At 34.8% G+C, this 12,490-nt stretch overlaps 1 protein-coding gene across 1 annotated transcript in view; it reads right to left on the bottom strand.

The window, feature by feature from the left end:
- LOC115874530 overlaps positions 1 to 12,490 on the bottom strand; it is a 243,296-nt gene that overhangs the window by 4,146 nt on the left and 226,660 nt on the right. Inside the window, exons 8-15 of the mRNA XM_030889699.1 lie at positions 12,256 to 12,445; positions 8,211 to 8,303; positions 7,917 to 8,116; positions 5,612 to 7,777; positions 3,190 to 3,249; positions 2,800 to 2,951; positions 2,620 to 2,725; positions 607 to 790 (exon numbers count right to left, since the gene is read on the bottom strand). Coding sequence (XP_030745559.1) covers positions 607 to 790; positions 2,620 to 2,725; positions 2,800 to 2,951; positions 3,190 to 3,249; positions 5,612 to 7,777; positions 7,917 to 8,116; positions 8,211 to 8,303; positions 12,256 to 12,445 — 3,151 coding nt within the window. The remainder of the gene's footprint in view (positions 1 to 606; positions 791 to 2,619; positions 2,726 to 2,799; positions 2,952 to 3,189; positions 3,250 to 5,611; positions 7,778 to 7,916; positions 8,117 to 8,210; positions 8,304 to 12,255; positions 12,446 to 12,490) is intronic.

Here is a 12,490-nt window from a genome sequence, read left to right as displayed (position 1 = left end):
CCTGGAATTATTTTTGAAATGCTTTGCTTGGAAACTTTGAATAAATTACCCAAACTGGTCTATAAATCTTTCAAAGTCAGTAGCGGACATACGATAAAAATTATTAAAAAGCATTCTGTCTGTTTGTAAATCGCGTAGATGTTGCGATGTACTTTCACTGTGCTGGGATCTACTTTTGAAATTATTAGACATCCAACAACGCCTTTTTTCTCTTTATCTTCTTCGTTTTGCAATAATGATCGCACTAGCAGCTGCTATTAAAAATACTTCGGTATCATCCATGTCCGAACAGCACGAACGCAAGCGCTACATTGCAATGTAGACGCCGTTGCTTGCGATCCGAAAGATCTTGAGAAACACGACAAACAGGAAGCGCAAGCACAATCAGAATCAAGAGCGCGAACAGGATCACGAGCATTGTGGACGCACCTTAACACGTTAAAATCCAGACCACACTTCTAAAATGACAAAATCGGTATATCCGAGAAATATTGAAAAACTACGTAGCCCTTACCTTTGCCCAGTTTTTTTCAGATCTATTTGTCAGACTGTAGTGTGTTTTTTTTTAATTTTATGTTTGTGTTCTAAATTAAGACTAATATTTACCTGTCGTATTAGAATCCGTAGTTACTAATGTAAGTCCCTTAATAAAGTTTTGTAGAGTTCCTTCAGACTCTTTAGAAGGGGGTATATTCAGTACTGGTACAGATAGAGACGTGTCGAGAGTTTTCAGTTTTTCTTGCACTCTACTGATCGGCGACATATTTTTTGGAGCTAATTTTTTAGTACCCTATAAAAAAATAAAATATTTCGATTGAAAAGAGATCAACATTTCTTAACAAATCATAAACCAAGTTGAATGATAACATTTCGATTTATGTTATAAAACCTGTGGACTGGCAACTCTGCAATTGTACCCTTTCTCGCACGTAGGAACCGGCAACGTGACATTTCTTTGAGTTTCCGTGTATCAAGTACCATATGGTGCAAAAAATACGCCGTCAGCGATGGCTATGAAATAAAGATCGCTGTCACTTTATATGTAAAATTATATGGGGAATGTCATTGATGTTCATTTCCAAGCCAACTGGACTCCGTTTTTTTCGATCATACGGTACAATGACCAATGAATACAACAATGACTACGGGCTGCACCAGAATTTGTGATGTTAGACGCTATTTTTTTGGAAGTCACGAATGAGTCGTCGACTGGTCATCGCGAAAATTTTAGCGATTTTTAATAGTTTGTTGTGTGTAGTGAACTTTGTATAAACTCTAGTACAATGGTAATTTGATCAGCTTTTTACTGTGCAAGTGTAAAATACGTGTTTCATAGGGAAATAAACAGTCCACTCTACCTTTTTAGCGGTTTCTTATTGAATTCAACAATTATTTTTCTGATATTATATGTACAGGGTGGACCAACAACCAAAATTGTTTCTATAGGGTATCTAGGAAACCGTGAGAAATATTCAAACTTTGATACTGCAGTCTCGGGTTCTTTTTTTGAAAAAATTACAATGGCTCAAACGGATCGTGGCTATCTTGATCGGTTTCGAAGCTACAGGGGGATTCTCAAATTTTGTACTTTTTGAAGATCCAAAATTGATTAAACTATCTTCTAACCTTTTAAAAATGGCTGGGTTTGGTTGCTCGCGCTCTGGATAGCGCTCAAAATATAAATCAGCTGCCATTTGCTTATGTTTGTTAGACTCAATATAACATTTCTATACCAAACATATCATATTTCTCAAATTTTTCAAATTTACTCATTTTTTATTATTTAAAATACACACACTTCAATCTGTTGAAATGAAATGTCCCGCATCCATCAAAGGTATGTTCCGATCACCATGACAACCGTTTACTTTGTTACTCGGCGCGGCCTACTATCTACTAAGTGGATATTTTAAGAAAAATTTGAAATGTTGAGTTTAATAGTGAAAATAAATATAGAATGTTATATATTTTTGAGAAGCCCATGCCAAGCTCAATAAGAAAATTTAAAAATATACAGGCGGTTCTATTTAAAAAAACATAAGTATAGTTAATATCTCAAAAAATATTTTTTTTCGAAAAAAGTCTGACTACGTCACTGCATTCTACACAGAAAAGTACCTTTAGAATGTATAATTCATTTTTCCGTGGTTGCTGAAATAAACAAACTATCGAACATCTTCAAAAAGTACAAAATTTGAGAATCCCCCCGTAGCTTCGAAACCGATCAAGATAGCCACGATCCGTTTGCGCCATTGTAATTTTTTCAAAAAAAGAACCCGAGACTGCAGTATCAAAATTTGAATATTTCTCACGGTTTCCTAGATACCCTATAGAAACAACCAAAATGGTCCACCCTGTACTTGATATGTGCTTACGTCGATACTAGTTTTGTACCTTTTGTTAACATTTTAATACGTTTTTTTTTCGTAATTAATTAGTATGATACCACCGCATACACCATAGGCGTAGTAAAAACATTTATTAAAAATATAAAAAATATCTCTTCAAGCAGCTAAGTTAAGAAAAGTATGTGCCACGGCACTGTTTGGAAGTATGGTAACAATTTAGTCTCGGGTGTTATTAGTCCTTGTATTTATTAGTCATTGGTTTGGTACTTACCGCACCCAATTTTCCTTCATTTCCTACACTTACAGTGGCGGGTAAGAACTTTTTCGGGTCTGTATCACTCTTATCTTTTGATCTTTTATCCATTTCAACCATTGCACTAAAAAATGTAATTTTTCTTAGCTATAAAGTAATTCTGCGTTTTTAAAAATAAAAAAGACTGTAGGTGCATGCCTTTCATTTGAATCTGTATAAGATATGGTCACAGTTATCTCAGAAGGTGTTGAAATATAGTCGGTAGATTCCTTCTGTTCTTGTGATACTTCTCGTTCGGGTACAAGTGGTTCAGATACTTCGGGGAATTGAGAATCGGTATCACTGTATATCTGTAAATTGAAGTACTGCATTATATAGAGTATCCCAATATTAGTCCCAAAATAATTGAGTAGAGACCAGAGAAGATGCTGAGTCCTACTATTTAGTGATTTTAGCATTGTATTGCAATGAAAATTGCAATTTTAACTAAACAAAACGCAGATTTAATTTCAAATTTGTCAAAGGAAACTCAGAATAAAATTGAAAAACACATATCCTTAATTAAAGTCTAATATTGAAGAGCATTACCTGCGACAGAACTTCACTCTCAGTTATCCTAGAAGGCTGTACAATTTCAGATGATATAGTCTAAAATTTTAATAATTATAATTATGTAGATTTAAGCTTCCATTCAGAACCTCGCAATTAGTGGAATAAATTAGGGGTTTCAATTACACTTTATACTTTTTAGTTTTCGATCATTCACAATATTTAAAAAAACACAATTAAAATTAACAGAATCTCCTAGCAGCAGCTTGCTTTAGTCAGTTGTATCCATAGAGAAAGCCTAATATCACAGTTTAAAGAATATAAATACATCAGTTGACCCACTCTTCGCCCGTATCAAAATTCCTCCCGCCGCTCCCCGCCTGTCTTGTAGACTTGGATCAGTCTACATCCGTTGCTCGATGTGTACACAGCGTTCCAAGTTTATTTTAGTTTTTTTTTCGGTCCGACGCATAGGGTGAACCAAAAATAGTGTTTTAGTTGTTTTGTTCGAATTTTGAATAAAATGTCTACTAGAAATATATGTGCAGTGGATGGTTGTGAAAATAGAATGACAGACAATATTTCGTTCTTTAGGTGTCCAAAAGATGAAGGAAGGTATGTGTTTATATAGTATAGGATATTAAGTATATAATAATTAAAGTATTAGACGTATTAAGTATATTATAATTATGGAAACCTAACTATGAAAAAATGGTTTTAAAAATATACATATAAATTAAGAAAAGATTTTACTCGAAATATGCACAAAATATTTATTTTTAACAATTAGTTTATTATTTTAGTAGATATTTTAGAGTAGTAGTAGATACTTTACTATTATGTTTTGGATTTTGCAGTATTTACCGGTTTGCAAAGTGCATATTAAGTTATTAATTAAGATATTTGCATTTTTTTAAATAGCATGTTTTACTTTTTAGATGTTTGTATTTAACTTTAACTACCTACCTGGAAAGGCCAAATTTTATCGTCAGGTAATAAAAATACGTGCATACAACTTCTGCTATTGACAAGTTTTTTAGAGTTTTTACTAAATTTTATGTAACAGTAAATATAACAGTTGACGAGCACATGGGAAAAACGATGGGTATCCAGAAATGATAAATGTTCAGGAAACCGTTTTTCTTTTAATTGAAAATACGCATGGACTTTTATATCCGAGTTTATATCGTTTTTCCCATTTTTAACTGCCTGTTTCTATGTGGCCGTTATCGATATTCCCGTTTATTTAGGTACCAAAAGGTGTAGCTTTTTGGTATTTTCATTATTTTTCCCGAGTGCTCTTCAATTAGTAGTAAATACTGTAATAAATTATATTTGCATATTTCTTTAGGTTTTGCTTTTTAGCTGTTTGCATTTAACTTGAATTATCTACCTTTTTATTAAAAGGTAATAAAAAGTACTTGGATACAACTTGTCTTGCCATAGTCATTTTTTTTCAGTTTTTACTAAATTTTATCGAACACTAAAATTTATTACACAATTAACTACTAACAGTCATAATTACTGTTCATGATAATCATAAAATTTAGAATAGATTCCAAAAAAATTGACAATGGCAACACAAGTTGTATGCAAAGGTACTTTTATTTTCTTACGATAAAATTTGGGCTTTCCGGGTAGGTAATTGTAAAATGCAAACATCTATAAAGCAAAACATGCTATAATTTAAGAAATATGCAAGTTATTATTATATATATTAAAAAATTAACTTATTATATTTATTTAGTATACTTTTTCATATATGGGGTTTCCATAATAATTATTAATAATAATTACCCTATTGACAATTCCATATTACAAAGAATTAATGTATATTTAATACTAAATACTAACAAATATTGATCAATTATTAAAGACGCCTAAAACTGTTAATCAATAAAACTAGTACTCTATTTTTAATTTTCTACTTGCTATATTAAAATTCCTTAGTATTTTTGGTTGATCCCTCGTATACGGCCAGCGTTCTGACTGATAAAATAGCACTTCCGCTGCACCCGGTAAACGTACAAATTTTTTGTCATCTCGAAGGGTTACGGGCCGCCTTTGAAGTCAAAATAACAATAGAATTCCTTAGAGTGGACCAACTGATATATTTATATTCTTTAAACTGTGCTAATATTTAGCTTATAAAACAATCAACTTTTGATTTCTAACCACAATTTTTCTTGACGGAAGATAATCAAAGGCCAAAATGACATTTCTCGCAAATTTTGAAGTATAATTAGTGGAAAAGTTAAAAGTATGATAACTTTTTCTACTAATTGAAAATGTCTACCACTAATTTTGACGTTCTGACTGCTTACATTGAAATTAAAGGAACAAACTTCTACGCTAATTGAAACCACTAATTTATTCCACTAATTGCGAGGTTCTGAATGAAGATTTAAGTCTCATTTAGAACCTTGAAATTAGTGGAAAAAGTTAAAAGTTAATAACGTACCTTTTTTGACTCAGAACCAGTAGGGTTTTTAACGGAATCAGTAAGAGTCGCTTTAGCTTTGATAATTCGAGATGACGTAACACTTAGACTTACAGGTTTACTACTTAGTACAGTTTTAAGAATATCGCCGGTCGAATGTATTGTTTCTTCATCTTTATAACTAACAGCCTTTTGAACTGTCGGTTCGCTAGCGCTCTTTTGCGAAATCACTTGCAAGGCCTTATCCGAGGCATCGTCCATCATCTTCGCGATAAAACCCGAACTCTCTTTGACTATTAACTGGACACTACTAGCAGTATGGTCTCTGGGAGGCAATATCGTGAACCTAGTGTTCATACCGCTTATTTCTCCAGGCACAGACACTGTGCTCATACTCGTGACGTGTTCGTCCTTCGGTAAGTGTGCCACGGAGCTTAGACCTTGTAAATTCTCAATAGCGCATTTTATAGTGCTGAGTGGTTTGACTGGAGGTAACATTATTGAGATTCTCAAGGCTGCATCGTCAATCCAGAATTGGCTTTTTTCATCTGATGCCCTTGGCTCCGAAATAACTCTACCCACCTCCTCGATCCTGTTTCGCGATTCGTCGAAATTGACGCGCGAAGCCTTCGGTTCTTGTTGATACATTTTAGCTTCTTGTTGAGAACTTTTAGATCCTTTTTGATACGCATCCGGTGCCTCTTGAGACCTTGTAGATTCTTGTTGATAAATTTTAGATTCTTGTTGATAAGCTTCCGGTTCTGTTTGATACATTTCAGCTTGTTGAGACGTTTTAGACCGTTGTTGATACGCATCCGGTGCCTCTTGAGAACTTGTAGATTCTTGTTGATACATTTTAGATTCTTGTTGATAAGCTTCCGGTTCTGTTTGATGCATTTTTACTTCTTGAGACGTTTTAGACCGTTGTTGATACGCGTCTGGTGCTTCTTGAGACCTTGTAGATTCTTGTTGATAAATTTTAGATTCTTGTTGATATGCTTCCGGCTCTGTTTGATACATTTTAGCTTCTTGTTGAGACGTGTTAGACCGTTGTTGATACGCGTCCGGTACCTCTTGAGACCTTGTAGATTCTTGTTGATATGCTTCCGGTTCTGTTTGGTACATTTTAGCTTCTTGTTGAGACGTTTGAGACCGTTGTTGATACGCGTCCGATACCTCTTGAGACCTTGTAGATTCCTGTTGATAAATTTTAGATTCTTGTTGATAAGCTTCCGGTTCTGTTTGATAAAATTTAGGTTGTTGAGACGTTTTAGACCGTTGTTGATACGCGTCCGGTGCCTCTTGAGACCTTGTAGATTCTTGTTGATATGTTTCCGGTTCTAGTTGATACATTTTACCTTGTTGAGACGTTTTAGACCGTTGTTGATACGCGTCCGGTGCCTCTTGAGACCTTGTAAATTCTTGTTGATACATTTTAGATTCTTGTTGATAAGTTTCTTGTTCTGGTTGATACATTTTAGCTTCTTGTTGAGACATTTTAGACCCTTGTTGATGCGCTTTCGGTGCCTCTTGGTACCTTGTAAATTTTTGTTGATAAATTTTAGATTCTTGTTGATACATTTTAGCTTCTTGTTGAGACGTTTTAGACCGTTGTTGATACGCGCCCGGCACCTCTTGAGATCTTATAAATTCTTGTTGATACATTTTAGATTCTTGTTGATAAGCTTCCGGTTCTGGTTGATACATTTTAGCTTCTTGTTGAGACGTTTTAGACCGTTGCTGATGCGCGTCCGGTGCCTCTTGAGACGTTGTAAATTCTTGTTGATACATTTTACATTCTTGTTGACAAGCTTTTTGTTCTGGTTGATACATTTTAGCTTCTTGTTGAGACGTTTTAGACCGTTGTTGGTACGCGTCCGGCGCCTCTTGAGACCTTGTAAATTTTTGTTGATAAATTTTAGATTCTTTTTGATACATTTTAGCTTCTTGTTGAGATGTTTTAGATCCTTGTTGATACGTTCCTGGTTCGGGTTGATATTTAAAAGCTTCTTGTTGAGATCTTTCAGGTTCTTGTTGATACGTTAAAGCTCCTTTTTGAGACGTTTTAGATTCTTGTCCTATTTTAGATTGATTGGCTCTAGGTTCCAATTGACCAGCTTTAAAGATCGAAAACTTGTTAGGGCTGTCTGCAGCACCAAAAAATCCATAACTATAATCATCCTCTACCTAATAAAAGAAATTAATTAGTTTGACTCTTAAGATGTAAGTAAGGAGTCGTTTCGAGAGTCCGTAGTTATTATTTTGTTTTCGGCATACAATGAAGAAATATCGTATACTACTGAATCGTTTTAATGATTACTCTTACCGTTTTGGACTCATCCACATTTCTCTTGCCTCTTGGATGTTTCTTAAGCCCTTCAGGATTAATATAGGTCTTGTAGACGCTCACATCGATAGCTGATAGTTTTTCTCGTGACGTGTGATTCAGAGGATCGGGTAAATGCCGGTTTGGATTGTCGTAAATCAGGAACGACCTCAGCATCATCTCCCTTATAGGGTCGTGTTCTAGTTTTAGAAGCCACATACATATATTAGTACAAACCGAGAGCCATCTCAAGAATATGAATATGATATGAATCTCTATAATGATCTAACTTACCGTTCCTCGTGGTGTCTTTGGATTTCGAATACAATTTTGAATCGCTGTGGCTAAGCGGCTGTTTGTCACTACTCTGCGTCTGAGGGACACTAACTAAAAATATAAAAGAAATTTTTATTAATAAGTAACGTAAATATGCAAACATTTTCGGCATAGTATGTCCAACGAGAGAATAAAGGCTAGTTGCGTATTTATTTGCCCTCTTAGTTTTAAAATTAATTGTTGCAAAATTGTAAAATAAAGAACTGTGTGTGTGAAAGGAATTTTAAGAATGCAGACACAATATTCGAGTATGATCAATTTATTAGAAAACACCTACACTATCGGACAAAAGTAGAACAACAAAGTTCATTTTTATTTATGTTTGAATAAAAAAAATATTAGGTTGTGATTTTCGGCTATGTTTACGGACACCCTATCCTTACACTAAAAGTAATATTTGACAAAATTTTGGTGTACTTTTAATCAGTTTAAAAATGGTAAATAATAATGATTATAAAAATTGATGAGAATCAATGCGACAAAAGTAGAGCAACAAATTGTATTCAACAGATTTTCTTAAAAAAGATGTCTTATTTCAACAAAAAATATTTAACACATTTAAAATCAATAATAATTGAAAGTAATACATTAGTAATTGATAGAATATCCATTATTATTAATAACTTGCTGACAACGGCGCCGCATTGAAGCAATCAGCTTCTGAATGACATTTTCGGGAGGATTTATCCAAACTTCATTAATTTTATCTATCAAGGATTGTTTATTTGGAAACATTTGGGTACGAATACGACGTTCTACTTCCCAGAGATTTTCAATGGGGTTAAGGTCTGGGGATTGTGCTGACCATTGCAACACTCTAACGTCATTTTCCCCAAACCACTGTTGAAGAACTTGTGAAGAGTGTTTTGGATCGTTGTCCTGTTGGAAAATAAAATGCAGTGGCATTTCCCATTCTGCATAAGGAAGCATAACATTCTGCATGATATCCCTATAAACAAATCGGTCCATCGTGTCATTAATAAAGTGTATAGGGCCTATCCCATTCCATGAGAAACAACCCCATAAAAATACACTGCCTTTACAAATATCTTTGCCGTTACCGTGTTTAATTGTAGGTGTTACGTATTTAGGATTAAACCTGGTATTGATTGGTCGCCTCACACGTCTCATTCCATCAGAATTGAATATTTTGTAGCGCGTTTCATCACTGAACAGAACTTTTTTCCAGTCATTGACGGTCCAGTTTAAATGCCGACGTGCGAATGCCAACCTTGCTGCTCTATTTCTTTCCGAAACTAACGGCTTTTTAGCTGGACGTCTACTAAATAACTTTGCATATATCTACTAATTTTCTTTGTACTGTTACCAACCGTAATTTCTGAAATTTCGGCGATAATTCTAGGTGCGGACTTCCAAGATCATTTTGAGCCATTCTTTTGATGCGTCTGTCGGTCATTACTGTTGTTTTCTTTGGCCTTCCCGATTTTGGCAACTTTTCTAAGTATCCCCTGTCATTATACTGTGAAATTATTTTAGCTGCACTGTACCGGGGTAACACAAACTGTCTTGAAATATCGGCTTGTATGTTACCTTCCATGAATGCATTCACAACTCTTTGCTTCAAGTCTTTTGAAATTGGAATTCCTCTTGGCATGACAGCATAGAAATGTTTAAAAAAACATAAAATAAACCTCGCACAATTATTTTGGTCTTTACTTTTGCTAAAACCTAAAACCCTTCTTTGGAATGAATTATGTTGCTCTACTTTTTACGCGTTACTATTAAGCATTTAAAACTAAATATCAAAATAAATTCATTTGTTTTGTGTAAAAATTCTTGCTGTCATAGATACTCATAGCCTTTTTCCTAGTTTTTAAATTTATTGTATTTGTATACATTATCATGCATGTATAATTAAAAAATCGCGATTTGCAAATACACACACCGGAAAAGTCTAGGGATATTACATTTTTATCCAGCCAGTGTCAGTAATTTTATTATTTGCATTTCTGATATAATAAAATTAAAATAAACAAATAGTTTACAGGACGTATTGGAAATAAAAATGCGAATTACCGAATTTTTCAAATTTACCTTCATTTTTATTGAACTCAAAAAAATACACACATTTTTTTAAATTCTAAACTGTGAATTAAAAAAAAAGATAAAACCATTTTTACTTAATAAAGGGTATGGCCTCCTCTACTGTTCATCGCAGCCCTACATCGTCTCTCCATGCTCCTGATCAGGTTGTCGATCTCTTCTTGAGGTACAGCCTGCCACGCTGCATTCACGGCCCGAACCAGATCCCTACGAGTTTCACGAGGCATACCCATTCTCAAAATTCTTCTTTGGACCGCATACCATACGTGCTCGATTGGGTTGAGTCAGGAGATTGTGCCGGCCAGGGTAAGATGTTTAATTGATGAGCATTGATAAACTCACTTACCACTCTGGCTGTATGAGGCCGTGCATTGTCATGCATGAGAATGAAGTTTCTCACAAAATCATTGGCATATGGTAACACGACAGGCTCAAGAATTAAATCACGATATGTGATTCCTGTTAGAAACCTTTCAAGAAAAACGAGATCGGTTTTTCGGCCTAACTGGACTCCTCCCCAGACCATAACTGTTCCACCTTGATAAGGGTGCACTTCCTGAACATGATCCAACCTAATAAGATTTCCCGGTTCTCTCCCTAAGCCTTCTCGAATCCGGATGAATTCCAAAGCGTGACTCGTCCGTGAAGAGAACATTGGCCCATTGTTCATTCGACCACTGAACATTATCTTGAGCCCACAAATATCGTAACTCTCGATTTCCTCTCGTTAAGGGTTAAACTCTCCAGGGGCGTTTGCTTCTTAAGTTGGCCTCTCTTAATCTATTGCGGACAGTGTCAGGACTAACGGTTACATTATGTGTTTCCTGGAGAATTAAACTAAGCTCTGGTGCGGTAAGAGTCGGCCGGCGTCGAGCATTTAATTGTAAAAAATGATCTTGCTGAGGGGTAGTAATGCGATGTCGCCTTGTGTGCCTTTCAGCAACATCACCACTTTCACGGTAGCGTGCACTTAATCGCGATATTACACTTTGCGTTGTATTTAATGCTCTAGCTACGGCGATTTGGCGCATTCCAGCTTCAAGCATAACCATGGCCCTTAGCATTTCGTCTCTGTTAAGATGTCTACGCTCCATAATGTCGTTTAATACTAAACAGAGTTATTTGGATGAATTCTGGCCAGTTATCATAAAAACATAGCCAGTACAGGTTAAATTCGAACAACTGATGCTAGGTGCTTTTTATACATTTGACAAAAAATGCACAAACCCTTCTGCAAATATCCCAAATTTAGAAATAACTAGTGTGACTACTTCGTTTCAATCGAAGTAGAAAGAATCGGCCTACAAATATGTGATTGTTTATTCAAAACATTTATTTTTAACTTTAATAAAATTATATCCCTAGATTTTTCCGGTGTGTGTATTTCTCGAAGTGTTGCTCTACTTTTGTCCGATAGTGTATATAAATAAACAGCAATATATTTTATAGATCGCTACCTATATAGAAGCGGCAACGGGTCTACGTGGACTTGACGAGTATGTCACCTCAAAATACACTCCGTCCACTCATTACATTGGCTACTTACAAATTTGTCGATTTTTTTATTGACGGGACGCGTCGTCTTTTTTTACGAGAAACATCGATTAAAACGGTAGCAGACCGAGCTTGGAGAACAGTGCAGTCGTTATCGCTAAAATAGTTGCGGGATTTTATTGTTTTTCTTCATATTTTTTTAATTTTATAAAGATTATGTCTAATTTACGTGAAAAAACATTGAAAAAATAAAACGGATTGGGTATTTTGGAAATTTTTGTGTAAGTAAGTAATGTTTTCTAAAATATTTATGGCTAACAGAGAATTTCGTTTGCCATCTTACAGATACAGAACGGATCGACGTACTGTACAATATTATTATTAAATAATTATTGAAATGTCAGATACTAATTGTAATGGTATTTAATAAACATGAGCTACCTACTTTTAGTATGTTTTGAATCTAATATATTCAGTTTCGAATGGTCTAATTCTAAGAAACACACGTTTTCTGTATTTTGCATGCGATTCTCCGTGTTCCCTTGTGGATATATGGAAAAATTCAGGATCATCATTTTGGTCAACGCTGGATGAAGAATAACTGGTGGCAACCTTTGAACAGTTAAGTTTGGTTTCTGTAACAATAATATAAACATGCATTAGTCATTACTATATTTATG

This window comes from Sitophilus oryzae, unplaced genomic scaffold (genome assembly GCF_002938485.1).
Source record: "Sitophilus oryzae breed Bouriz unplaced genomic scaffold, Soryzae_2.0 scaffold_1297_pilon_pilon, whole genome shotgun sequence".
NCBI classification, from domain to species: Eukaryota; Metazoa; Arthropoda; class Insecta; order Coleoptera; family Curculionidae; genus Sitophilus; species Sitophilus oryzae.
Note: the sequence above shows the minus strand (reverse complement) of the source record. Positions and strands in the feature narration are given on the sequence as shown.